At 33.4% G+C, this 24,670-nt stretch overlaps 11 protein-coding genes across 11 annotated transcripts; 5 read left to right on the top strand and 6 right to left on the bottom strand.

Annotated features, from left to right (window-relative positions):
* Positions 1–1,859: 1,859 nt before the first annotated feature.
* Positions 1,860–2,893, top strand: BX664DRAFT_387272 (uncharacterized protein; the record flags this gene model as incomplete). Its single annotated transcript, XM_051549381.1, has 2 exons — positions 1,860–1,875; positions 2,160–2,893. 2 exons carry the CDS (start codon positions 1,860–1,862, stop codon positions 2,753–2,755), a joined length of 612 nt encoding a protein of 203 aa, XP_051397960.1. The 3' UTR covers positions 2,756–2,893.
* Positions 2,894–3,400: 507 nt separating this feature from the next.
* BX664DRAFT_337228 (uncharacterized protein) lies at positions 3,401–4,240 on the bottom strand. Its single transcript, XM_051546193.1, has one exon. It carries the CDS (start codon positions 4,176–4,178, stop codon positions 3,531–3,533), a length of 648 nt encoding a protein of 215 aa, XP_051397959.1. The 5' UTR covers positions 4,179–4,240; the 3' UTR covers positions 3,401–3,530.
* A 170-nt stretch (positions 4,241–4,410) lies between these two features.
* Positions 4,411–6,928, bottom strand: BX664DRAFT_168235 (uncharacterized protein). Its single transcript, XM_051539970.1, has 2 exons — positions 4,876–6,928; positions 4,411–4,775 (listed from the first exon to the last, which is right to left on the bottom strand). Exons 1-2 carry the CDS (start codon positions 6,822–6,824, stop codon positions 4,643–4,645), a joined length of 2,082 nt encoding a protein of 693 aa, XP_051397958.1. The 5' UTR covers positions 6,825–6,928; the 3' UTR covers positions 4,411–4,642.
* Positions 6,929–7,681: 753 nt separating this feature from the next.
* On the bottom strand, positions 7,682–9,229 carry BX664DRAFT_337225 (uncharacterized protein). Its single transcript, XM_051546192.1, has 7 exons — positions 9,200–9,229; positions 9,077–9,127; positions 8,700–9,007; positions 8,513–8,630; positions 8,237–8,455; positions 7,976–8,167; positions 7,682–7,919 (listed from the first exon to the last, which is right to left on the bottom strand). Exons 2-7 carry the CDS (start codon positions 9,102–9,104, stop codon positions 7,729–7,731), a joined length of 1,056 nt encoding a protein of 351 aa, XP_051397957.1. The 5' UTR covers positions 9,105–9,127; positions 9,200–9,229; the 3' UTR covers positions 7,682–7,728.
* A 285-nt stretch (positions 9,230–9,514) lies between these two features.
* On the top strand, positions 9,515–10,673 carry BX664DRAFT_283168 (thymidylate synthase). Its single transcript, XM_051541590.1, has 2 exons — positions 9,515–10,142; positions 10,213–10,673. The coding sequence occupies exons 1-2, from the start codon at positions 9,641–9,643 to the stop codon at positions 10,614–10,616; spliced, it is 906 nt and encodes a 301-aa protein (XP_051397956.1). The 5' UTR covers positions 9,515–9,640; the 3' UTR covers positions 10,617–10,673.
* Positions 10,674–10,679: 6 nt separating this feature from the next.
* Positions 10,680–12,463, top strand: BX664DRAFT_337222 (DHHC palmitoyltransferase-domain-containing protein). Its single transcript, XM_051546191.1, has 8 exons — positions 10,680–10,954; positions 11,046–11,137; positions 11,225–11,379; positions 11,445–11,456; positions 11,503–11,767; positions 11,841–11,881; positions 11,967–12,214; positions 12,275–12,463. The coding sequence occupies exons 1-8, from the start codon at positions 10,798–10,800 to the stop codon at positions 12,382–12,384; spliced, it is 1,080 nt and encodes a 359-aa protein (XP_051397955.1). The 5' UTR covers positions 10,680–10,797; the 3' UTR covers positions 12,385–12,463.
* A 586-nt stretch (positions 12,464–13,049) lies between these two features.
* BX664DRAFT_337212 (uncharacterized protein) lies at positions 13,050–15,709 on the top strand. Its single transcript, XM_051546190.1, has 10 exons — positions 13,050–13,109; positions 13,184–13,275; positions 13,345–13,419; positions 13,473–13,617; positions 13,679–13,741; positions 13,791–14,003; positions 14,066–14,164; positions 14,236–14,332; positions 14,410–15,432; positions 15,504–15,709. Exons 1-10 carry the CDS (start codon positions 13,059–13,061, stop codon positions 15,686–15,688), a joined length of 2,043 nt encoding a protein of 680 aa, XP_051397954.1. The 5' UTR covers positions 13,050–13,058; the 3' UTR covers positions 15,689–15,709.
* Positions 15,710–15,793: 84 nt separating this feature from the next.
* On the top strand, positions 15,794–17,143 carry BX664DRAFT_168140 (uncharacterized protein). Its single transcript, XM_051539969.1, has 5 exons — positions 15,794–15,816; positions 15,931–16,089; positions 16,175–16,696; positions 16,778–16,870; positions 16,947–17,143. The coding sequence occupies exons 2-5, from the start codon at positions 15,982–15,984 to the stop codon at positions 17,043–17,045; spliced, it is 822 nt and encodes a 273-aa protein (XP_051397953.1). The 5' UTR covers positions 15,794–15,816; positions 15,931–15,981; the 3' UTR covers positions 17,046–17,143.
* A 7-nt stretch (positions 17,144–17,150) lies between these two features.
* BX664DRAFT_337207 (DNA polymerase alpha/epsilon subunit B-domain-containing protein) lies at positions 17,151–19,702 on the bottom strand. Its single transcript, XM_051546189.1, has 13 exons — positions 19,512–19,702; positions 19,202–19,439; positions 18,992–19,139; positions 18,801–18,935; positions 18,614–18,738; positions 18,490–18,544; positions 18,336–18,416; positions 18,145–18,274; positions 17,878–18,070; positions 17,701–17,815; positions 17,507–17,617; positions 17,301–17,434; positions 17,151–17,243 (listed from the first exon to the last, which is right to left on the bottom strand). The coding sequence occupies exons 1-13, from the start codon at positions 19,678–19,680 to the stop codon at positions 17,225–17,227; spliced, it is 1,653 nt and encodes a 550-aa protein (XP_051397952.1). The 5' UTR covers positions 19,681–19,702; the 3' UTR covers positions 17,151–17,224.
* A 109-nt stretch (positions 19,703–19,811) lies between these two features.
* On the bottom strand, positions 19,812–21,001 carry BX664DRAFT_337206 (uncharacterized protein). The gene is made up of 5 exons (XM_051546188.1): positions 20,833–21,001; positions 20,689–20,778; positions 20,539–20,617; positions 20,321–20,462; positions 19,812–20,249 (listed from the first exon to the last, which is right to left on the bottom strand). Exons 1-5 carry the CDS (start codon positions 20,948–20,950, stop codon positions 19,968–19,970), a joined length of 711 nt encoding a protein of 236 aa, XP_051397951.1. The 5' UTR covers positions 20,951–21,001; the 3' UTR covers positions 19,812–19,967.
* Positions 21,002–21,919: 918 nt separating this feature from the next.
* BX664DRAFT_337202 (uncharacterized protein) lies at positions 21,920–24,315 on the bottom strand. Its single transcript, XM_051546187.1, has 8 exons — positions 23,535–24,315; positions 23,423–23,455; positions 22,804–23,349; positions 22,669–22,716; positions 22,528–22,605; positions 22,357–22,470; positions 22,191–22,295; positions 21,920–22,103 (listed from the first exon to the last, which is right to left on the bottom strand). Exons 1-8 carry the CDS (start codon positions 24,278–24,280, stop codon positions 21,977–21,979), a joined length of 1,797 nt encoding a protein of 598 aa, XP_051397950.1. The 5' UTR covers positions 24,281–24,315; the 3' UTR covers positions 21,920–21,976.
* Positions 24,316–24,670: the final 355 nt, after the last annotated feature.

The following is a 24,670-nucleotide window of genomic DNA, read 5'->3' as shown; positions in this document are numbered from 1 at the left end:
AGAAAGAAAGAAAGAAAGAAAGAAAAAAAAAGGGGGTATTTTATCCACTTGTCACTTTTTTTTTCTAGAAGTTTGTAGTGAGTTCTGATTGGCTCGTTTTTTGCGTAACACTAAAATCGATAATCTACAAGAGAAAAAAAAAAAGAATATGCATTAAGAGACACGGTGAAAAACAGTTTTGCATAATACACACTTTATTCAAAAGATATCGTTTAAAAAATAAACTTTACCTTATTGATCAAAATAAAAATATAAAAAATAAAAATAAAAAAAAAGAGGATGAAAAATTGGATAAAAACTGTTGTCTCTTATAAAATTTTGATCTCCTTTTTCTGATGATGATCACTGTTAGGAAAAAAAATACAGCAGTAAGATGAAAGATAGTTCAAAGAAAGAGAGAGGAAAAAAAAATGAAAAAAAGGAGGAAAAAAAGGAAATGAAAAATTTATACTTTTTTTTTTACAATGGCAAGGAGAAGGTCTTTGATCATCAGTAATGACGATGCCATGATGAATGGTCTTCCCATTTGAGGAAGTGCCTCCAACACCATGGGTAACGCAGGCCATTAAAGGATAGTGTCATACTATTATGATGTCATCTTTCTCATTTGATATCTTGGTATCTGTACAAACCCTAAAGAGCATGCGTATCTACAACAACATCATCATCATTGTTTACACTTTATCTTTCTCTGTTCCTTTCTAGTCCTTATTTTTTTTTTTATTATTATAGCTGAAGTTTGGATAATATACCATCATCCTAAAAAAGGGACAGGGTTCAATATCCGCATTGTAGATCTTTTTTTGGCCATCCAATCATTGTCACTTTGCAAGTATAAAAGTAATCTATATTTAGTCTGAGTTATAACTTTATATTCTTTCGTTTCGATATACCTTTCTGCATCCCGTTTCACCAAGCTTTTCATTCATTCTATATTTTGCTAATATATTTACAAAAGTTGTCTCCATTTTTTTTTTTTTTTGGGTATACATCAAATGAACTAAACAAGGATGAACATTCATCAATAATAATCAATCTTGTACATGTCTTTATATAAAGCTTCTTTTGTTATACCAATTTTTAATTGATTCATTCAACTATTAACTTATGAGATAAAACATGAAGACCGGATCATGATTCATCATTTTTTTTAACTCGCCAATCATCCATCATTATTGTATGGATCATTTTAAGTAAATAGAAGGATATTTTTTTTTCCCATAGAACGCTCTTATTGCCCTTATTGATTTTCTCACGTGTAATGATGAAGACAATATTAATGATTCCTATAATGATTACTGATGGATAAATAGTTGATTTAGTTGATGATAATTGATACCTTTGGTCGATGATAATAAAGGATCATGAAATCTCAATGAAGCAACCCCACGTTTTTGTTTTAAAAACATAGGGATTGTTGGAACGGAGATCAGAATACTTTTCTTTACTTTCTTATGAAGCGGGATAATAACGTGAGAAGGAAAAAAAGGAGAGTAGTATAAGAAAAACTGTTTCTGACAATGAAATAGAAGGGGGGAAAAAATAAAATAAAAAAGTGAGACAAAGAAAAAGTATAGGGGAAAGAAGAGAGTAAAGAAAGAAGTGGAGTCCAAAAGGGATATTTAAACTTGTCTATACGATTGGTGTTGAATCATAACTATAAAGCCATAATAAATAATTAGCGTGAGAGTTAAAAATAAAAAAAAACAAAAGAGATAACTTATCTCTATTGCAAGTCAATATATGCACATGCAAAAATAATGGTTTTGTACAAGTCAAAAAAAGAAAAAAAAATAGTGTGATCCCATGGTGTGATGTTTATCATGATGGAATGATTTTGAGCGAAAAGCTTTGAGCTCATGGACGAACCACTGGGTGAGATTGGCTGTTGCTCACCTGTTTAATTTTGATTTCAATATCAGTTTTCAAACAGCGTGCCAAATCAAACGAAATTGATTTGTTCAGTTTTTCTTTCCGGTCTCCTTTTTTTTTTTTTTTTTAGTCCTTGGGATTCATTTCCCCCCATTAGAAAGGGAAATGAATAGATCAAAAAAAAAAGTAAGGAAGAAAAAAACTCCTCTTCTTTCCTTTCTTCTTCTTTTTTTTTTTATTATTATTATTTCTCACTTCATATATATATATATCTTTAATGTCTTTAGAAAGTAATATTGTAGAAATAGATACTTCAGCTTGGCCTAGTAGTTACTATGGACGGTGTAAACGCGTGGATCTAGAAAAGTTTTTTCAAAAGGTACAACAAGAACATGCAGAATTAGAACGACAACAACAAAACAACAATGGTCGTCAAGTGAGATTTAGTACGGAAGCTCCACAAATATTTGAATATGAAGCAGAATATGATACTTTTGATCGTCTTGTCTCCAATATTGGTCAATCTAAAGATATTTGGCCTTCTTATGCACGACGACCACCTCAGCGCTTAGATCTTCGTCCAATTCGAAATCTTCAATATAATCAACATCAAGCAAACAATATTTCATCAGAATCTTTTATAAATACATCTTATTTTACTTGTGAACATCCACCAACTCGACAGTCATCATCATCATCAACATCATCATCATCATCATCATCTACCACTCCATCATTACCACCATTATCACCAACAGAAGAGGATTCTAGTGATGAAGATGAACATCCTTCTCCAACATCTGTCTCATTATCTTTACCTTTTTCACCCACAACATTAACAAGAAAATTGACATCGGTATTCTCTCGAAAGAAACGATCTTGAATGGTTCCTCCCCCATTCCTCCCCTTTCCTTTTTTTTTTTTTCTGTTTTTCTCCTCTTTCTTTTTATTTTCCCTATTCATTGTTTTTTTTTTTGACTTGCTCCTTTTTGACACACTACATTTGTTCCATATATCATGTTTTTTTTTTTTTTTTTTTGATTGAATCCTCATTCCATATTTATGATGATTTCTGTATGTATATGTTCCTTTACCCTCCCCCCGCTCTCTCTCTTTTTTTTTATTGTTTATTGTTTCCTTTAATAAAAAATATAAACCGCAAGGGCTTGATACCCATCTTTCCATTTTTTTTTTAAATTGGACTTTATAGTGATGAATGATGATCACTTGTTGATTGGCTCTGTGATGAAGATCTATGATGATTGGTTCTGTATTGATTCTTTTTTTTTTGGAATTTAAAAATCTGTTAATTGTTCGAGGATTTTTTTTTTTTTTAAAAAAAGTAAATCATTCTCTTTTAAATTATCATTGATAAAGTTGTATAGATTGGAAAAAAAAAGATGACAAGGACGATCGGCAACAAAGTTACTAAGATCGGGTTGTTTCCTATAGAACTTTGGTAGACCCCTGTGTTTTTTTTTCCTTTTGTAAACCCTTTTTCATCTGCTGTCCATATAACATAGCCATATAATCTCTAATATATTCTTTATTCAAAACGTTCATCCCACATCTCTTAATTTTTTTCTTTTTTGTTAAACTAATCCCTAACGGATGTTTCTAAACCATAAAATCATACTAAACAACTAAAAACAAGAATTCTAATCTAATCCATCGTTTTTCCGGTTGTAATGAGTGGTATACTTCGATAAAGGCAATGCAGATGATCCAATAGTAGATGATGGAGAAGATAAAGATGATGAGGAACCTGATGATGATCCATGACGAGCCAAAAAATGTTGCTGTTGTTGTTGTTGGCGATGTTGCTGTTGTTGTTCTTGTGCTTGACATGCTGACACCATTTCATAAGCTGCGGCAAAAGCTTCTGTGGCCGTTTGTAAAAATTGTTTGTTTTGTAATCCTTTCTGTCGTTCTAATAATTGATCAAATGCCAAGACTCTCTTCCGTAAAGCATCAAATTGCTTTTGAATCATGATAGATGATGATGGTAATGAGGATGCCGTGTTAGATGCAGATGGTATGACAGGAATGGATGCCGAGTTCATTGTTGCACTTGTATTAGGACTGGATGAAGTCAAATTCGCTTGTGCAGATGCTGGCAATGTGATTGTCGATGGAGGAGGAAGAAGGGTTCCTGGAGGCGGTGGTAATAAAGGATGGTGCTGCATGTGTTGATGTTGATTAGGATGTTGCTGTTGTTGTTGCTGCTGTTGCTGTTGTGCTAATTGCGATGACTGTTGATGTTGTTGTGTGGTCGGAATAGGAGGAGGAGGCAAAGGAGACATCATCGTGGTACCCAAGAAACCGTGCAGTGAAGGTTGATGACTTTGTTGTTGTTGTTGTTGTTGTTGTTGCTGTTGTTGAGACACCTGCTGTTGAGAAAGTTGTTGATGAGCTAACTGATGCTGCTGTGTTAATTGAGATTGTGAAGACGGTGGTATTGTTGGTTGAGGCTGTTGAGGAATCTGTTGTGGAGATTGCTGTAATAAATGTTGATGATTATTAGTTGGAGCTGCCTTCTTTTTACTATTTGTATTAGCCGTCTTGACTGCCTTTGCTTTTAGTTGTCGAGGTTGAGACTTTTGTCGTTGATTGGTCGTACTACCATGATGATAACTATTGGTACTTGCAAAAGGTGGATGCTTTGCTTTGTGATTCAGGGTAAGATGGGCCGTCTGTTTCACAAGATCAATCACAATTGTTAAACCTCCTGAACATTCATATCGATTCAATGCCTTTGTTGTAGTGTCGTTTACCGTCGAACTGGTCGCATTTGTACGTTTGTTCTTGTCTGGTTTGCGTGGTTTGACAATATCAGCACGTTGTGAGCAATAATAACGTAGTGTTGATGTTGTATCAGGTGCCCTTGTAGATCGCCTGCGATCCTTCATACTAATAATAAATTTGTGTACGCACATGGATCAAAAAAAAAAAAAATTAAATTTTGGTTTCTTTTTTTTTTTTTTCCTCCTTGTTTTATATTACCTAAAATTGAATTTTGTCCCTTCCAAAACGTGTTCACAAATCTTTCGTCCAATTTGCGTAAATCCAGTCTTCGAATTCTGATCTTCACCAGTGGACGATATGGTAGGTTGATTAATCAGTGTTGAAATATCAATGGCGTAATGCATCCGATCGAATATTTCCTGTTGCTGCAATGCCATTACAAATTGAGGTAATGACATCAATTCTTGATTTGATTTGTCGCCATGATTCGATTTTCCAGTGCTTCCTCCCATGCGTGCTCTGGAAGCTGTTGTTGTTTTCTTGTTGTTGTTTCCACCGCTGCTAGTATTGCTGATCTTACTACCATTGTTGTCATGTGTACTGGATTCTGGGGTGACGATCATTGTAGATTTGGAAGATTTCTCCTCTGACGATACTTGATTCATTTCTCTGCCTCCATTGATATGTAATTGCGGATTTTCCAATGATAGTTGTTTATGGTGATTTTGGCGAATTTGACGTTGCTGCTGTTGTTGAAGATGCTGTTGATGATGCTGTTGTTGTTGTTGTTGTTGTTGCTGCTGGTGGTGATGATGAGCATGTGGATGTTGAAGATGTCTTTGCTGTTGTTGTATAGGCGATACCTGCTGTTTGAGGGCGTACATGGGAGGTATTGGTCTTGACGGCATTGGTGATTGCTGCTGTTGTTGTTGTTGCTGTTGTTCCGCATCATCGTGTGGAGAAAGTACATGAGCATGGTGGAAAGGCGGTTGCGATTGAGTTTGCAAAGGTGACTGTTGCGATAATGGAAGTGGTAATGACATGGGGGGATGTTGCATCAAATGAGATTGTAGTTGTGATTGAGATCGCATGCTGTTCACCGAAAACATATGTGACTTGTTGGAATTGTTGACTCCAGGAATCACAGTCGTTGGTGGAAGACTCATTGAGGATGATTGTGAGGTTGGAGAGGATGAATGTTTTACCAAAAGAGGGGATACTGCTGACGTCTGTTGCTGTTGTTGTTGTTGCTGAGCTAAAGTAGATAATCCTGTTGGTGAACCTGAAGTGTGAAGATGTGATGGCATTCCATGTGTAGATAACTGGTGGTGATGGTGTGGATGATGTTGTTGTGGAGTTTGGTGTACCTGGGAACTGGAAGAAAAGTGCTGACGTTGTTGCTGTTGTCTTTGTTGTGAATATTGTGCTTGTTTACGTTTTTGATCTTCCACCATTTCATAGCGTTCCATTTGTAGTTTTTGTTTTTGATATTCCCGAGCCTTGCAAAGTTCACATACATCATATTTACCATCTCGTTCAGTCTGGAAGAATGATATATGACGAAATGTCTGACATAGAGAGCAACAGAGTGACGAATCTTGATTAAGAGTTCCATTCCCTTGTTGACTATTTCCAGGACTAGCACTTGATGAGTGTTGCTGTTGTTGCTGTTGCTGCTGTTGCTGCTGTTGCTGTTGTTGTTGCTGCTGTTGTTGCTGTTGTTGTTGTTGTTGTTGCTGATGCTGTTGTTGTTGCTGATGCTGTTGCTGTTGTTGTTGTTGTTGTTGTCGTTGTTGTTGTGGTTGTGGTTGTGGTTGTGGTTGTGGTTGTGGTTGTGGTTGTTGTTGTTGCTGTTGTTGTTGTTGTTGTTGTTGTTGTTGTTGTTGTTGTTGTTGCTGTTGTTGTTGTTGTTGTTGTTGTTGTTGTTGTTGTTGTTGCTGTTGCTGTTGTTGTTGTTGTTGCATAGGATGTTGTCTATGGTCTTTTCCACCAAGAGAACCATGAGGAATAGAACCAAGCTGAGAGCCATAAGAATGATGTATTCCATTACCAAGATTATTTGATGTTGCTATACCAGGAAAGGTATCTTGTTGAGGATTTAACATATCTTGTTGACGAGAGCGTGGTTGTGCAGTAGTTTGCAATCCAGCAGAAGAAAGTCCAGAATACCCTTGAGTTTCAAAACCAGGCGAAGGACCATTGGACATTAGGTCGAATAATAATAACCTTGACTAAAAAAAGATAATTGAATAGTAGTTTCAAGATGTTTGTTTTCTTTTGATGGGGGGAGCCAAAAGGTAAAGATATATGTTGTGGGGGGAGAAAAGGAAATGGGGGGAGGGAGAAGAAGTATCTGGGTCAAAGATAAAAAAAAAAAGAATTAAATAAAACTAGATGTACAATAATAAAATATGATCTAGTCACACAACAAGTGTGAAATAATTCCTATAGTAATGAATAATGTCAGAAGAAGCAGAACAAAAGAGTAAGAATAAAAATATAAAAAAAAAATGAATATATCTTTTGATAGTCCAAAAAAAAAAGGAGAGTTCAAAAAAATAGAAAATAAAATTTTCATTCATTTGAAAATCCGCTATATACATTTTGAACTGTTTTACTAGTAATGTTCTGGCACACGCAAAACTTTTATCACTTTTCTTATACATGAAATGAACAAATTATGTGGATATAAAAAAAAAAAAATGGAGAAATTCATCTTATTTGTTCATCCTACATTTAAGAAGGACTTTATCTTTTCATTTCTCGCTCAAAAATGGCCATCGTCTCAAAAAATTAATACTGAACATGGATTAAATCATTCTCTTTTAGTTGTAGTAATAATTTAGATTTTTACAGCTAAAATTTGGCTCAGAATTTCCAAATTTTTTGGTTGTGGATTCATCCCATTTTTTTTTTTCATGCCAGATGTCAAACTTTCTTCCATTGGCTGCATTCCCTGTGTTAATTAAAAAAAAAAAGACTCTTTCTTTCATCATCAGCATCGTCATCATCGTTCATTTATGCCATCATCCATTCAAAAAAAAAAGTCAGGTCAAAAGAAAAATCTGTGCAAACATATAAAAATTTTATTTCATAAGAAGTATATTGAGTTCATTCTTGAGCCTTGTTCAGATTGGTCATCATTCGCAATAAGAATAAAATCGCATCCTTTTCCTTGATTTCTATTTCATCATTCATATATGATGGTAATTTTCGATCCATCCTTCCATCTGGTATTGGTATATATCTTGTTGTTGCTTCCCCTTCCTCGTTGATAAAGAATACCAATTTGAATTGTAACACTAAATCATAATTCATACTTAGTTTTAATCAAATATATAATAAAAATGATCCTTACCTCCATATCTTCCACTTTGACTACAAGTAAAAGTATCCCGGTTGTGCTTCTTTTCATGATCAGTAATCACCAGTCCAGTCATCCTTTGATAAAATGCAACCTTATCATCTGTTGATGTTATTAAGCTTCTTGATTGTTCCAAATCTTTATATGCCTTTTGTAATTGTTCCATTTCATCTTTGAGTTTTGTTGCTATCATAAAAAAAAAAAATACCATGATCAACATCCTTCCTTTATTATTTATTTGTAATCAATCATTACCTCTAGTACTTGCATGTGTATATTTACTTTTGTATTTTTCCATTTCTCTGGTCAGACGGATTTCCAGGGTATCTCTTTTAGGTGTGGTTGCAATTTCCTGTCGTCTTTTGGTTGTAATCAGTTCGGCTTGAGTTTTTTCCAATTCAGCAGTTATTTTGCTTATATGTTGCTCTTGATCTTTCGCTAATTCATGTAATTTCCGTACTTCTTCGTCAGATGCTATAAAAGAGTCCAAATTTAGACTGGTTGCTTTCATCTTGTTTTGATGATCCTTACCTGCAAATCGCTCTTCTGCATGTTCTTTATATAATCGTAACTGTCGTTGTGGCTCTGTTTCCTTCAATGCTGTCAGTTCTATAAAGCCGTTCTCTGCAGATGATGCCCTATTTTCAAGCTAACAAGAAGAATCACGATTATTCATTTTTTTTTTCCTTTCAATCTTATATTTTCATTTTTTTTTTACCTGGGTAACACGTAGTCTTAGTTGTTTAATTTCTTCTAATAGGGAAGCGTCATATGGGTTGTGTTCTGGATTGGTTTCCTTATGCCGTCGTTGCTGTTTATTTTCCTTTTCTTCTTCTTGTTGCTGTTGTTGTGAGGATTCTCCCATTTGTCGTGTTTGTTGAGAATGTCCATAAGGGTGTTGATCTGAATTGTCACTCAGTCGGTGTCGTTTTCGTGGTATGTTTTCTTCGGTAGTTCGATATTGTCCCTGTTGTAAGGATGAATTATGTTGCCATGTTGATTGTGAAGAAGGTAAATGGGAGAAATCTAATTTAGAAGAGGAAAAGAAAAAAAAAATATTAGTTACTTGTAGATTCAATAAAAATAGGAACATACATGTATGGTCGTTCTTATGTGAATGCATGATATAATATTTGTTGATTAGATCTAATAAAGAATAAAAAGAGAATTGAGTATAAAACTGAGCAGTTTCATATTGCTTTTGAAGTAATAGTATACCTGAGATGATTGATTATTATTGCAGGAAAGAAGAAAGTGAAGTCAATTGTCTTTTTTTTTTTCCCTTCCTTATTCAATACCATTTCAATCAACTCTGCATTTTATATTCCGACGTGACTTTTTGATTCGTTTTGTAGCAGTGAATAATCACATTGATGTCTACAAGCATTATCAAATACTAACATACGACCACATTCATTTATTCCTATTACTTTACAAGTTAAGTTGAATGGAAATGATTTTATCTTAAAGATTTAATCAATATCGAATATATTGACTTTCCAAATTGGGGAATACGTGTTTCTGAACCAACCAAAGTGTTCCGCTAGACGCGAAAAAAAAACTCGCTTTTTTATTTTTTTTTATCGCGACTGACATTCTTTTTCTTTTTTCTTTTCTTTTCTTCTAAAAAATCATTTATTTTATTCATTCACTTATATTATGACAGGATCATCGACTCAACATGAAGAATATCAATACCTCCAACTGATTGAACGCATCATGGAACATGGAGAACACCGAGCGGATCGAACGGGTACAGGCACAGTAGCTATGTTTGCTCCACCTCAACTTCGATTTTCATTAGAAAACGACATTTTACCTCTTTTGACAACCAAACGTGTATTTTATAGAGCAGTATTAGAAGAATTGTTATGGTTTATTCGTGCAGATACCAACAGTAACCATCTTAGTGAACGAGGTATCAAGATTTGGGATGGTAATGGTTCAAGAGAATATTTGGACAAGATTGGACTTGGTCATAGAAAACAAGGTGATTTGGGTCCTGTCTATGGCTTCCAATGGCGACATTTTGGTGCTGAATATATTGATTGTGATACTGATTATACTGGTCAAGGTGTAGATCAATTACAAGCTGTTATCAATACTATCAAGAACAATCCAACTGATCGTCGTATTATATTATCTGCATGGAATCCTGCTGGTAAAAAAGAAAAAAAATCAATGTATTATAGAAGAAAATAATAACTCTTCAATTGTTTTATTATTATTAGATATACCAAAAATGGCTTTACCACCTTGTCATGCTTTTTGTCAATTCTATGTATCATCACCAAAAGATGGAGAACGTGCAAAACTCTCTTGTGTATTATATCAACGATCATGTGATATGGGTCTAGGTGTACCATTCAATATTGCATCTTATGCTTTATTGACAAGAATGATTGCTCATGTCACCAAATTGGAACCTGGAGAATTTATTCATACCATGGGTGATACTCATGTCTATGTGGATCATTTGGATGCTCTTAAGGAACAATTGACTCGTGAACCAAGACCTTTCCCTACTTTGACTTTTGCTAGACAAATTGATTCTATTGATGATTTTAAATATGAAGACTTTATTTTACATGATTATCATCCTCATGGCAAATTAGATATGAAGATGTCTGTATAGTTTTGATTCAACCCCGCCTTCTTTTTTCAATAAATATTTTCATTTTTTTCATTTTTTTTTTTTTTTTTTTTTTACTTTTTTCTTTTTTTTCTAATTATCTTCATGTTATCTCTATTACAAGTTATCTTGAAGATATGTATTTTCCCTGTACTCGTTTTGGGGTTGTTATTGTCTTCACTTTATGTTTTTTATTACCGGTTTTGTGGTAAACATCCTCAACCTTTACATACAATTCTGGTCACTCATTATTCTCTCGACTCCTCCTCTTCCTGTGAATATATATATATACACTATTCTAGAACCCTTGATGGACGACTCTGCGAAAGTATATAAAGGAGGTACCTTATACAAAATACAATATGTTACTAAGTTTGTTCATATTTCTTGAATGTATTCTCTCTCTCTCTCTCTCTCTCTGTTATTTTGTAGTTATGATGACTTGTGGCACAATCTTACTGTGGAGTATCAGTGTTCTATGCTATATACAAGTTCTCCGCACGTCTCCTGGTAGACCAGAAAAGGTAATAAAGAAAAAAAAATAAAAAATTGGTACCGAAAGAGCTAGGAACTGAGCCTTTTTATTTTATTTTATTGTATTTTATCAATAGTTTCTTGCGAAGAAAAAGATCAATGATCATTCTCAAGGTATATCAATATCTCAGCAGGATGGAAATCATCGTTATTGCCAAATATGCAAGTGCATTAAACCAGATCGAAGTCATCATTGCAAGGTTTGCAACAGTTGTGTTTTGAAAATGGATCAGTAAGTTAATATAAAGAGCAAAGATCCAATGACAAAGATACTATTATATTTCTTTTCTTTTCTAGTCACTGTTCATGGTAAGAACAGATCAAAAAGTAACAGTCAATTAATAACACTTATTAGGATCAATGGATGTGTTGGATACAGAAACTATAAGACTTTTGTCTTGTTTGTGTTTTATACTATGATCTGCGTGTTATGGCTCTTCTACAATTGTATTTCACTTGTCGTGACTTCCTTGAACTTTGGACTGAATCGCGCTACATTGATGTATATTTGGACATTGTACAAGACTTATTTTATCACAGCATGGACGGTGATCTGGCAGCTTTGGAAAAATATATGGAATGGTACCTGGATACCACTTTTGACAGGTGCGCCGTCATTGGTAAAAAGCGATTTGATTCCCATCATAAAACGATTTTCAGTTCATTTTTTTTTCTTATTTATATTGACTATAGAATATGACCATCAAAATTCAAATCATCATCATGCTCTACTTGTAAATATTAAAAAAAAAAAAAAAGGAATCATCATTTTGTGGAATAGAATACAAAAAGTAATTTTTCTTTTGTTGGTTTCTTTAGGACCTTTATATTTGGTGCTTTTCTTCTTGGTCTAACTGTGGTTCACATATACCTTATCCTTCGAAACAGAACAACAATAGAACAAGTAGCAACTTGGGAACAATATATACGACTACATTCTTCTGATAACGACAATAATACTGAAGTAGCCATCTTTCGTATTTTCCCTCCAGAAAAACGTCTGTACGACTTGGGATTATGGAAAAACTGGAAAATGGTGATGGGCAATCATTGGTATCAATGGTTACGTATGTTTTTCTTATATGTATATATGTACTAGTATACTGATTTATTTGTCTTTTTGATAGTTCCTGTAGGTACTTATAAGGATGAAGATGGTTATGTGTTCCCATATGGTTCTCATGCATTTGAAAAAATGCTGGAAGAGACTTCTACGCGCCTTCAAGGTATCAAGTGAATATATAATGATGGTGCAACATAATTATCATTTGACTTTGGTTTATCTTCTATGAATCATTTTTATTATTATTATTATTATTATTTGGTAGATAAACACAGTCTCTTTTGAAATCAGAGATTCAAGTGGAACTTCATTTTTACTCGTTTAGTCTAAATGTTTTGTTTATATGCTTCTTAAGAAATACTGTATTGCTTTGGCAGATTTTTATAAAGGATGAATTGAAGACTGAAGTACGATGGTTGATGCGTTAATGAATGATGATTGACATGTGATCATGGATAGAGATTGGTTGGCCATTGTTCAGATATTCCTGTAGAGAGTGGATGTCAAAACGACAAAGCGATGATATGGAAAAGATATGAATATGGATCTATGAGATATGGGACAAAGTACTCTTAAAGCAATCATCATAATAAGAGTCAGAGTAGAGGTACCGAGGGAGAAAGAAGTCTATCGAATTAGAAGAAGATAATCCTTTTACAAGGGGAATATGATAAAAAAAAATAGAAGCTCACACTTGCGGAGTAACAAACCCACTTTTTCTTTTTTTATGCATTCCCTGTTTTGGTTGTCTATTTTGATTCAAAAAAAAAAAAAAGAAAACTCAGTCTATATGTTCCTTTTTGTTTCTCTTCTTTCTACCACCTTTTTTTTTTTTTTTTCTTCACCTAATGACTGAAGTGATAGCTCATATTCCAAAATCATTTGCAAACAACTTTTGGGTAAAAAGTTTATATACGCGCCAAAGAACACTTTTTTTTTTTTTCATTTCGTTGTTAACCTTCTTTTTATGTAGGGAAAAGATGACGCGGGTTATGCTGTACTCTCTTCCAAAATGGCCAATTCTAAAAAGACATTTGAAGACTTGAAGTCATTTTATACTGCAAGGTAGAAAAAAAAAAAACGGTCAGTTCATATTAAAAAAACTAGGAATTAATCCTTTTTTTTTTCTGGTAGATCTTCCCTTCATGAAGAATTTGGAAAAAAGTTATTGAAACAATTGAAAAATGATCTTGGTCGTGATGAAACTGGGTATGATGTCATATTTATTAACTTGTATAATTAATATCATACTATTATCATAGAACATTAGGTATTCTTTTAGCTTCTGCTTATAGAGAACTCGAAATGACAGCACAATCAAATATAGAATTGGCTCAGAAAATCAAGGTCAACTTGGAATTACGACTAGATAACTTTATTTTAGAACAAAAAGATAAACGTAAATTGGTAATAATAAATATAATAATAAAAGAAAAGAATATATATTGATTATTTATTGATTTTATAGGTACAAACAACTGTGGATAAGGCTCATAGAAACAAACAACTTCATGCAGCACATGTAGCAAAGGTAAAAAGATAGGAACAAAATCATTAAATATTAAATGATAATTTTATAGGCAAAAGAAAAATATGAAACAGAATGTGCCAAACAGATATCTTATGAAGCTCAACTTTCTACAGCTGGATTACGAGAAGCCGACAGATTAAGACAAAAACTCGAAAGGTGTACTCATGATATTGGAATTTTTGAACAAGAATACAAAAGTGCATGCCATAAATTAGCAGATGCGACATCTATTTGGGATACAGAATGGAAAAACGCCTGCGATGTAAGTACATATCTTATTCATTTTTTTTTCCTTTTTTTTGTATTAAACTTTTTTTTTGTTAGAAATATCAAGAAATGGAAGAAAAACGCGTAGAATTCATGCATCATAGTTTTAGTGTTTATGTCAATATTTTATCTACTACTACCAACCATGATCAAGAGGTAAAAAAAAAAAAAAAAAAAAAAGAGAATGATATTGTAAGGTATTCACATGTCATTTTTATGTTATATAGTCCTATGAACGATTTTGGCAAGCATTAGATCAATGTGACCCCAAAAAAGATATTGAAACATTCATTGATGAAAAGGGAACTGGCCCAATGATACCAGGTATTTAGAAAAACTCGATAAATTCCAGTCAATAACTCTAATCAACCTTTTTTTATTATTATTATTATTATTTATAGGACCCCCTGTATATGTACATTATATGGATGATCCAGCAAAAACTTTACCTACTTATCACATTGCTCAATTTTCTGATTCTGACAAATCATCCTCACCTACTGATACATCCAAATCTGGAGATCACCCAAATGAAATAAGTGCGAAAACACCAAAAATGGATCCAAAGCAACGGCAGCCATCTACTACCATGGAGAATTCTTCCGAATCAAACAGTCATCGTGAATTCAATGACGCCATTCCAGTCAAAAAGGCAACGGCGACAAGATCTAGTAGTGTCCAACATGTATCATCACCTCAACAACGTATAGCAAAGCAACTACCGGCCATTGATAGAAAACCAAGTATGATTACCTCTCAACAAGTGAGAAGAAAACCAACATATATACGAAACAGCAATGATGATCATCGAAGATCTGCGTCAACAACATCGTCTCGGACACCATCAGTGCAAAATGATCATTCTTCTTTGAATATTACAGATAGTAGTGAGGAAGAGGAAATCAGCGATGATGTAGAAATTGATCCTCGAGCCAAAGTGGTGTTTGCTATTGGAAACAATATATTTGAAGTGGATCATAGACAACAGCATGAACAATACAATCAACAACATGATCAGCACAGGCATTATCAATCTTCACGAGGGGAAAAGAAGGAACCCACTACGACTAGAATCTCCAAGAATGGTAATGATGGGCAACTAGATGACTCATTTGATCTATCGATAAAGGAACTTTTGGAGGAACTTGGAGTCTATTCTGGGAACAACAATGAGCAGCAACTTGATCGTACTGATCGTACGGGGTTTGTATCATCAGTAAACAGCGATATGGACAAAAGGGCAGGGGAAGGCTCAACAAAAGACAATCACTCCTATCCCCAACAACACCAACAACCATCCATGTATACACAGTTACAACAGAACTACAGCTCCATTGGATCTACACAAGGGACACGAGCACCATCATCCTATTATTCATCCAATGGAACAAGTCCACCTCCAAAACAAGACGGTATTCAATGGGGTAAGTGAAATGACTTTTTTATAAAATCAATAAACTCATGGATTATTATTATTATTATTTTGGGGGAATAGCACGGGCTTTGTATGATTATCAATCAACGGATGGTTGTTTGACATTCTTACGCGGAAATTGGTTAGCGATTGTACGTATAGAAAGTGATTCTTGGTGTTTGGCTTATTTATGGGATGAAACTACTGAATCTTTATCAACAACTTGTGGTTATGTAGCTAGTCATTTGATTCAATTTGTTCAATAAAATCACTTTCTTTTTCATATATGTATGAGCTTGTTCGTAAAACCCCGCCAGATATCTTTTTTTTTTTTTCTTCTTCTTGCTTCTGATTCCAATAGGTACACCAACATGGTAAAATAATAATAATTAAAGTAAAAGGTAACAGGGATCAAGATAAGCATTATTTTACTGACGCATATCACTTTTATTATGAATGACTCTTATTACTATTACTGTTATTCACAATGATGGTTTTACGCTTTTAGGCATCTCACCGTAAACTCTGGTCTTCACAAGATGAAAAAAGACTCCAAGACATGGCATTGCAAGGATGGACCTATGAACTCATATCTGTAGAGTTGGGTCGTACACCAGGTGCCTGCAAATCGCGTTTGACTATGCTCAAAAATAAAAATAAGTTTCAGGTATTAAAAAAAAAGACACGTGAAACAATATGCATATAGACTTTCTTATCTCTCATATATATATATATATACTTATACATGATAGCTACAAGAACAACAGAAAGAACAACAGGAGGTGCAGCAACAGGGACAACAACAGGAAGAACAAAAACTGGAACAACGACAAGAACAACGACATGAACAGCAGGAAGAGCAGCAGGAACAACGACATGAACAACAGGGACAAAAGAAGGAACAACAGGAACAACAGGAACAGCGGCAAGAACAACAGCAAGAACAACAGCAAGAACAACAGCAAGAACAACAGCAGGAACAACAACAACAACAACAACGAAAAAAGGAACAACTAGAACAACGGCAAGAACAACAACAGCAACAACAACAGGAACTACAAAAGGAACAACAAGCAAAGAAAGACAGGGAGAAATCAAGTGGACCATGGTCGAATGAAGATGAACTATTACTGGTGCAGCTACGCGCCATCAAGGTCCCCTTCAAATATATTGTCGATGAACTGTCTGTGCAACGTAGTATTGGATCTATTCAACATCATTATGCCGCCATGAAGATCAGAAGGTTGGCTTCCTTGGAAGATTATTATAGAAAGGTAAAAAAAAAAGTGTCATCTTATTGACCCTATTATCATTGATCAATATACGATTTCCTTTTTTTATTTTTGGATGTATAGATTGGTAGACCTTTTGGACCAGCAACCAGATGTCCAGAATATATCACTGATGATAGTAGCGATGATGATGATGATACATGTACCGCATTAAAGGTAAAGAAGAAGTGGAAGAAGAAAAAAAAAATAATATCAAATCCCTATTTCTCATATTGTTTTAATCTATTTCTAGGATACTGAAGAGGATGGTGTGGTAGAAAGGATGGCTGGAGATATGGAAAAGTTACGAATCAAGACATTGGACAAAGATGGATCCCATAATATTAGTTAGCCATTGATATACCTATTTTGTTTTTGATGTTGTTTGAAAGAATCTAATTTTTTATTATTGTCATACATAAATATTACATATCTATATATATTTAAAGATGAGAAGAGAGAATGGATGGGATGATTTCTAATGTACAAACGGAAGATAAAAAAAAATGATGATCTAACCAACTAACTAATCTAAAATTCAGTGGCAAAACTAGTAAAACAAGTGATTTAGTTCGATATGTATAGATATATTGATTATATCTCTTACCATCTTTCTGATGTTTTTCTACCAGGATAATATATAGCAAATGAAAAGTCTGAATTGGCGAAACTTCCAGGATTAAGACAATGAGTGCCTTCATAATTAATTGCAAAATTTTCACAATGATCAGCCAAGATAAGCTAGAATGGCATTCCAGAAAAGAAAAGGTGATTAGTATTTCATTCTACCATTTTTTTTTCTATATGACATACTGATTGTGGTAAGGGATATAATCTCATAGCATGATCATGACTCCAATAGATCGGTCGTACGGAGAGTGGTAGTGGGCATAGGTGACCTTGATCAATCAATGTTCGTACCAGCTACAAGTCATGTAGAAGGGGAAAAAAAAAAGAAAGAAAGAAAAGAGTGAGTACGAATCATTATCAAAATAGTTTCAACTTACATGCTTGACAGGTTCGGGTTCAACTTGAGTATTTGGATTCAAAAGAACATTTCGCCATAGTCTATTGAGGATATCTTCTCTAAAGATCACAATATCTTGAGTACAATAACGGATTCTATACAAAATCAACATATAAAAATAATAAGATCAGACCATAAGGGTTTCTTTTGTTTTTACCTGCATGGATTGGTGGCAAAAGTAAGTCGTTTCACCTTTTGATGCATTCGTGAAATAAACATATCTGGAATAGCTGGTTGTGGTAATATACTGCCACCCCATGGGTCACGAGATCCAGGTACAAAAACAAAGTTGGAATATGTCGCAATGGATGTGAATTCGCCAATCAAGTCTGCCAATGCCATAAAGTTTTCTATATATATATATATATATATAAATCAGCATCCCTTTCATTTTTTTTTTCTCTTTCTTTTCTTTCGAAATTACCTTTATATTGTGTTGATTCCATCCCACTATTGATATGAGCTCGACTTGAAAAATTACCAATAAGAATAAATGCTAAAGGTATCTTTTCAGTTCCATATTTTTCGAATATCCTACGAAGGGCATTCATCACCTATAAAAATGGTTCTATTTAGTCATTTTGTATTTTTTATCCCTTTCGATTCAACAATTACCTTTGGTTGATCCAGAAAGACATCTGATAATATAATAAATGAGATTTGATCATTCTTTGTTTCTTCCAATTGTAATTGTGTCTATGGAAAAAGAATCAGACACCATCAATAAGATTATACACAAATCACTTTTCCCTTTTTTTTATATCCTTACTTCATCCACCATCAGTTTCGGTAAGCTAGTAAAGTCAACATGAGGGAATAGCATACTATTAAAAAGAAAAAAAAGAGGATTCTTAGGATACAGAGACTATCAATAAATTATGATTTTTTTTTACTCTGTCATTATCCTTGGTTCTGGAGGAGGAAAGCTAATGTCATGTGCATGGAATATTAAATCTTGACCATAAATACCAGTAACAATCACAAAAGTACCATCTGTGAATAATCCACTTTCAAAAGTCTAATCCATATAAAGAAATATCGTTAGTCCCCTTTTTTTTAAAAAAATAATCATATGTTTACCACTTCAGATAAATCCAATTCTATATGAGCATCTTCATCTTCCAAAAACACTTTGCCTTCTTCCAATTGAGTAAGCATACCGAAAATAGTGAATAATTGAGCTCCCCTTCCCATCAATGCCTTAATAGGTGTAATCTAAAAAATACATAAAGTGTGTGTCAATAAATAAGAAGATTATTTATTCATTATACCTTGATATAAGATTCTTTATCCAAATGCATAGATGTTGGACAAAAGCGTTCATTCCGTAATAATCGTTGTTTCACCAAATTCATTCGATCGCGATACATTTCTGCCTTATCCCCAGCAGAACCCAATAAAGCAGATGGTTGAGGAGATCTATGAAATAAAAAAAAAATCATCATCATGCATCCCGACTTTTTTATCATAATTCTCCTTACGTTAAAAACACTTTTCGATGATAATCATATTGTAAACGTGGTAATTTAAAAGCATCAGCCACATGGAAATGTTGAGTAACATCAATAGCTTCTTCGTGAATAGTCATATCTTGTAAAGAATCCTGAAGTTCATGTTCTTTTTGGAAAGGAGTCTTGATACTGGCTGCTTGTGCTTCTGCTTTTAGGCTATGAACCACTTGTTCCAAGGAAGCCTTATCGACAATAACCACAGGTTTGTCTGATAAAAAAAGTGAGAATAAATAAAGACAGTATATGCTATATATATATATATATATATATATATATTTACCTTCATTCCATTTGCGATAGGATTTCAATATGGTATCTAAAGAATTGGCATAATCTGGATCGTTTTTTAATACTTCTTCAAGATAACGAACAGCATCAGTTTGTACGTGAAGACCATGTTGCTTTGTAAATAATAAGTAAATGGTACGAGATATTTTTTTAGGTGCCATTGGAATGAAAATTGAAAGGAAGCGAAAAAACAAACGCGCTGTCGTGTTTGAAAAAAAAAATCAGGACAAATCATTTTCATTTGTTCTCCGCTTCTTTTATGGTTGATAAAATGCTTTGACAAAAAAAAAAAAGTTGGATCAAATGATGTTGTTTTATTATAGTATTAAATTAATAAAATGTGAGGAGAAACGAAGAGTAACTAACAAATAAACAAGTTATGGATATATTCTAGATTATTACTACAACGGTAAAAATATTGATATGATACTAACTACTTTAGTGGGAATTATTTGGAAGAGGAAGAGGTCATGTCTTGTATCCAAGTGTTTTGATATGTAGGAGGAGCAGGTGGAATGATTCCAGAAGATGGTAAGCCTTTTGTCAGACCAAAAAGTTGTTGTTGAAAACTAGCGAGATTATTGGAATAACTGGTGTCGGATTTATTTGATGATACATTGGGAGATTCTATTGACGATTTTGATACTTGTATTATGGTATTCTGATGTTCGGTAATGATTGGTGGTTTTGTTGAAACAGTAGAACTAGTTTTGTTCACATCAAGATTGTGCTATTCAAAAAAAAAAAAAAAAAAAAAGGATGAGAAAGATGAAGGACGATTTATTTCGGTATAATTTTTACCTTGATGATGGGTATAGTTGCTGGATCAGGTACGATTTCGGTCAAAACCCATTGTTTTTGTTCATATTTCATTCTGATCCATGAGTCCATATTATTGATATCTTTCATTCCTTGTTGATTCATCATACGAGCTTCCCAATAACTTGAAAACACATTAAAAAGAAAAAAAAAAGAATGAATATATTATATATAAAAGTAGTTCAGAGAAATTATTTTACCTATTTGCACGAAGATTACCCCATTTCTGCATAGATTCTACTTGATCTGGTAACCAAGTATCCAAATCAACCGATTTTACTAGAAAAAAAATCAAATCAAAAAAAAAAATTCTCATTTTTTTTTAAAGAAAAAAAAGGTCCTTTATTTACCTTTGCTTATATGAACGCCCAATGAACGGTGAACACCTGAACAACGAATACAAATAAAGATACCAAGATTCCACGATGCCCATCGAGGATCTATATATAAGATGAAAAATAAGTAAAAAAGTCTAAAAATATATATTTTAATACCTTTTCGTTTACAATCGGCACAGAATTTATTGTCGTCATCTTGTAATAAAATATTAAAAATGGAAGTATGTTTGTCATTTAATGCTTTATCAGCTGTTCTAGCATATCTTGTAGACATAATAACCCCAGAAAAGAAAAAAAGAAAGAAAAGAACAGAAGAAGAAAAAAAAAAATAAGAAGCGGTGTTTTGATTGCCAAGCAAGGGAGATAGTGTTTCAATGGAAAAGTTTCCCCTTTTTTTTTTCCTAGGTTTCCAAATCTGTCACCTGCTTACAATCTGAGGTTTAAAACATCTAACAATTAGAAAAAAGAAAACCGTGCTTTATGAAAGCAAGGAGTATCTTTATTTGTATATAATATATATATGTGTGTATATGTATGCGATTAAAAAAAACATATAAGGGATAAAGATAACATTGAGCTTTTGAATATGTGAGTATAAAATAATAAAATGGTGACAAAATAGAAAGAGTTCGAATTGGAATACACTGTAAAAAGGAAATTCTTTTTTCTGTTTACCTATTTTTTTTTTCTTTTCCTTTTTTTCTTTTTTTTCTTTTTTTTTTTTTTCTTTCTTTCTTTCTCTTTCTCTCTCTCTCTTTTTTCTTTCTTTCTTTCTTTCCCTTTATATTTATGACAACTAGTTTACAGATAAACTCATTAAGTTCGACTTCCGTTACTAGTCAGTTACCAGAGTCTCATACAAAGCGACCATCCGATACGTCGTCAATACAACCACATCATACTTGGTGGGACGAATCACAACTTGACCTTGACTTAGCCGATGATACTATACTTATTAGAGAAGAACATGGAAATAAGAAACAACGTTTAAAACAAAAACTCAAGGCCACTATGAAACATAGTCAACAACGTACCTCTTGGATATCTAATTCTTCTTCTTCAAATTCTTCTTTATCCTCTTCACATAGTTTTTCTACTCCTACAACTACTACTACTAGTAATACTTATTCAAAATTATCTCGTCCTTTTACTCATTTGAAATATCTTTTGAAAAAACACTAGTATTGTATTATTATCCCTTTGTACATTTTATATACATATATATCCCATTTTTATACAAATAAAAATAAAATAAACATTTTTTTTTATATTATCATTCATATTTTTCCGATTCATTCTATCATCTATTTCTAGGGTACAAATAATTGTAAGCTAAAGCAGATACACATTGTTCATCCCAAAAATCTCGTGGTAAATGTCGATGGGCCAGTTCATTCAAACTTGTATTTTCCGTCACTAGTCGCTGTCTATAAAAGAAAAGAATTCAATTCCTTTTTCACTCTATAAATAGTAAAAAAAAAAAAAAGGGAAGGGGAATTTTTTTTTGAAAATACCTTGTCATCAATAAATCCATTTCTCTTTTACTTATTTTGATAGTTCCAGTATGGTCAGCATACGCTTTCAAGTCATCACATAACTGTGTAAAATAATAATCCGTTCTATTGAAATCCAAAAAAAACAATTGAGTATCCTTACTTATTTCTTTTCTATTTCACTTACGCTTCTTCAATGGCTTTCTGAGTATCAACAGTCATTTTCATTCCGCTTGGTAATCCGGAAGCAAACACACATTTGGCAGTATTGGAAGCAACAATGCCATACAATTTAGAGTTCCTTTTTCAAAATAACAAACAATTAAGGAATATATTGTAACAAATACCTTTTTTTTACCTTTCTGTTGAATTCCGTTCAGCTATCATTCGTGCCGCAAAATTCGCCTCAGGGTCAATTCGTTTCTGATTGGTCCTTCTGAAAAAAAAAGGTCAATTCATTTGTGAATAGATTGATATATAGACATAATATTTATTTTACCCATCTTGATTAGAATTACTATCGTGAGAAGGTGAGGCGTATGGTTGACTAATAATAATAATAAAAAAGATAAGTATCCTATGACTCACAATATAATCGACTCTTTTTTTTTTTTTTTTTTTTTTTTTTACTTACTCAAATGACCAACTAGGAGAACCTATGTCCATGGTTTGCTGAGCTTCATTAATTGATAAATCTTGCTGAATAGGTGATGGTGATGATGATATGATTTCGTTGTTGATTGACAAATTAGACTGATGTTCATCTATGGGAGAAGGTACTCCTTTATCGATAGTAGGCGAAGAAATTGTTTCATTGTGAACCATCCTTTCTTTTCCTTTTGCCGAGCTCGGTTCACTATGTGATATAAATGCTGCTTCCAAGTCATCATATTGTTCGTATAGTTTGTCATCTATTTCGTCATTCGGAACTATTGGTGATTTATGTGCTGTCTCTTGAGTATTATCATTGTCATTGGAGGAAGGTGATGTATCGAATGGATGATTTATAGTATCAAGGGCAAGGTTGCTTGTTGATTCTAAGCCAAGTACTTGTTGTTCTTTAAGTGATGCATCGTCGTTCCTTTTTTGTGATTTTGTCGTCGTTGATGTTTCTACGAGGTCTTCTATTGTCTTTGTGTTCATATATTTATTCATGATCCTTGAAGTCCAATGGCTTATACTATTATTAATCATTCTATTAGTATACACTTTATCATTTAGTAATATTCGTTTTTTTTTTTTTCATTTATTACTTATCCCTATCGTGTTCTGGTTTTTCTGGTTTCCTAAAATCGGGTGTAAAATAGTATGAAGGTAAATAAATAATCATGACATTCTATATATATTTGTATTTCTATTGCATACTTTGGTATAAACACATCAGGCATGAACCATCTATTTTCATATGAATTTTTGACCTCCACTGGTGCGTGAGACTCTTTATCATCCGGATGTATATTGTCTTCGATATCGCTAGCATAGTTAGGACTTGGAGTGTGCGACAGAATAGGTGATGGCGAATTTGAGAGAATACCGGAGAAACCGCTTGATGACGATGAGACTCTTCTTTTCTTGTTATATATCGGATACGATTGTTTATCTAATGTTTTAGCTGGCACCGCGTCCACTTCTATATGATCCTCTGATAACGTTGTCTCTACCAGGCTTGACAGTGCTGTAGCAATAGGTTGTTGTTGTTGTTGTTGCTGTTGTTGTTGTCTTGATGGCGAAGGGGCAACTGATAAAGGTCGTGTCCATAAATCTGCGTTGTGAGTGATGGGTTTGATATCGAATCCTTGTCGCTGACTAGTTGGTGTACCGTTGTTTTCTTGGAATATTGGAGCCTCTTGGGTATGTTGATCAAAACGGCCAAATGTAGAGTTACTATTGTAAGAGATCACGGATAGATCACTACTTCCTGCCTGTGATTCGCGCTGTCGATTACGTCGTGGTCGGTAAGTAATGCCTATTTTTGTTGGATCAATCACTGGTTTTCGTCGCTTTAATCGTGAGAATCGTATGTCAAAGTGTCGAGCTTCTGTTTCTGAATCATTCTTTATCCTGTCGTCAACTGATTGGTGTGCTGTTATTGTATGTGAGGTATAATCCATAATTATCCGTGAAAATATTAATAATAAAAAGAAACAGTATTTTTTTTTTTTTAAAAAAAAAAAAAAAAAAAAAAAAAAAAAAAAAAAAAAAAGAAAGAAAGAAAAGAGTTCCGGTGATTGAAATTATATTCTATCAAAACGCGTGTCTTAATAAAATATCAACTGTGGCATATAGTGTTCCAGTATAGAAACTTTTACTTTATAGTTGAAAATTATTAAATATATATAAGTCCTTTTTAACAGATGATAATTAATTTATGAGTTTCATTGAAGCAGCAAGTAGTAGTAATAGTAGTTAGGTATCGTGCATATGACTTCAAATTGAATTTCATCCAATCACATCTCCCAGATGACGCACCGCAGAAAGATGATTTTTTGTTATCGGAGTCT

This window comes from Halteromyces radiatus, assembly GCF_025201355.1.
Source record: "Halteromyces radiatus strain CBS 162.75 chromosome Unknown BX664scaffold_6, whole genome shotgun sequence".
In the NCBI taxonomy this organism is placed as follows: domain Eukaryota; kingdom Fungi; phylum Mucoromycota; class Mucoromycetes; order Mucorales; family Cunninghamellaceae; genus Halteromyces; species Halteromyces radiatus.
This window is presented reverse-complemented; position numbering and strand designations above follow the sequence as displayed.

Excerpts from the sequence above, each read along its gene's own strand:
- BX664DRAFT_337228 (XM_051546193.1), bottom strand. The coding sequence starts at position 4,178 with ATGATGTCTCCTTTGCCTCCTCCTCCTATTCCGACCACACAACAACAT.
- BX664DRAFT_168235 (XM_051539970.1), bottom strand. The coding sequence starts at position 6,824 with ATGTCCAATGGTCCTTCGCCTGGTTTTGAAACTCAAGGGTATTCTGGA. Across the intron at positions 4,776-4,875 it reads GGGACAAAATTCAATTTTAG|GATCGCAGGCGATCTACAAG; the intron begins GTAATATAAAAC and ends ATTAGTATGAAG.
- BX664DRAFT_337225 (XM_051546192.1), bottom strand. The coding sequence starts at position 9,104 with ATGCATTCACATAAGAACGACCATACAT. Across the intron at positions 8,456-8,512 it reads TGCAGAAGAGCGATTTGCAG|CATCTGACGAAGAAGTACGG; the intron begins GTAAGGATCATC and ends ACTCTTTTATAG. Across the intron at positions 8,168-8,236 it reads TACACATGCAAGTACTAGAG|CAACAAAACTCAAAGATGAA; the intron begins GTAATGATTGAT and ends TTTTTATGATAG.
- BX664DRAFT_283168 (XM_051541590.1), top strand. The coding sequence starts at position 9,641 with ATGACAGGATCATCGACTCAACATGAAGAATATCAATACCTCCAACTG. Across the intron at positions 10,143-10,212 it reads ATCTGCATGGAATCCTGCTG|ATATACCAAAAATGGCTTTA; the intron begins GTAAAAAAGAAA and ends TATTATTATTAG.
- BX664DRAFT_337222 (XM_051546191.1), top strand. The coding sequence starts at position 10,798 with ATGTTTTTTATTACCGGTTTTGTGGTAAACATCCTCAACCTTTACATA. Across the intron at positions 10,955-11,045 it reads TGCGAAAGTATATAAAGGAG|TTATGATGACTTGTGGCACA; the intron begins GTACCTTATACA and ends GTTATTTTGTAG. Across the intron at positions 11,138-11,224 it reads CTCCTGGTAGACCAGAAAAG|TTTCTTGCGAAGAAAAAGAT; the intron begins GTAATAAAGAAA and ends TTTTATCAATAG.
- BX664DRAFT_337212 (XM_051546190.1), top strand. The coding sequence starts at position 13,059 with ATGACTGAAGTGATAGCTCATATTCCAAAATCATTTGCAAACAACTTT. Across the intron at positions 13,420-13,472 it reads CTTGGTCGTGATGAAACTGG|AACATTAGGTATTCTTTTAG; the intron begins GTATGATGTCAT and ends CTATTATCATAG. Across the intron at positions 14,004-14,065 it reads AATGGAAAAACGCCTGCGAT|AAATATCAAGAAATGGAAGA; the intron begins GTAAGTACATAT and ends TTTTTTTGTTAG.
- BX664DRAFT_168140 (XM_051539969.1), top strand. The coding sequence starts at position 15,982 with ATGGCATTGCAAGGATGGACCTATGAACTCATATCTGTAGAGTTGGGT. Across the intron at positions 16,090-16,174 it reads AAAATAAAAATAAGTTTCAG|CTACAAGAACAACAGAAAGA; the intron begins GTATTAAAAAAA and ends TATACATGATAG. Across the intron at positions 16,697-16,777 it reads TGGAAGATTATTATAGAAAG|ATTGGTAGACCTTTTGGACC; the intron begins GTAAAAAAAAAA and ends TTGGATGTATAG.
- BX664DRAFT_337207 (XM_051546189.1), bottom strand. The coding sequence starts at position 19,680 with ATGGCACCTAAAAAAATATCTCGTACCATTTACTTATTATTTACAAAG. Across the intron at positions 18,936-18,991 it reads ATAAAGAATCTTATATCAAG|ATTACACCTATTAAGGCATT; the intron begins GTATAATGAATA and ends TGTATTTTTTAG. Across the intron at positions 18,545-18,613 it reads GAACCAAGGATAATGACAGA|TATGCTATTCCCTCATGTTG; the intron begins GTAAAAAAAAAT and ends TCTTTTTAATAG.
- BX664DRAFT_337206 (XM_051546188.1), bottom strand. The coding sequence starts at position 20,950 with ATGTCTACAAGATATGCTAGAACAGCTGATAAAGCATTAAATGACAAA. Across the intron at positions 20,463-20,538 it reads GGTAATCTTCGTGCAAATAG|TTATTGGGAAGCTCGTATGA; the intron begins GTAAAATAATTT and ends TGTGTTTTCAAG. Across the intron at positions 20,250-20,320 it reads CAACTATACCCATCATCAAG|CACAATCTTGATGTGAACAA; the intron begins GTAAAAATTATA and ends TTTTTTGAATAG.
- BX664DRAFT_337202 (XM_051546187.1), bottom strand. The coding sequence starts at position 24,280 with ATGGATTATACCTCACATACAATAACAGCACACCAATCAGTTGACGAC. Across the intron at positions 23,350-23,422 it reads CCAGAACACGATAGGGATAA|TATAAGCCATTGGACTTCAA; the intron begins GTAATAAATGAA and ends GATTAATAATAG. Across the intron at positions 22,104-22,190 it reads ATGGATTTATTGATGACAAG|ACAGCGACTAGTGACGGAAA; the intron begins GTATTTTCAAAA and ends TTTCTTTTATAG.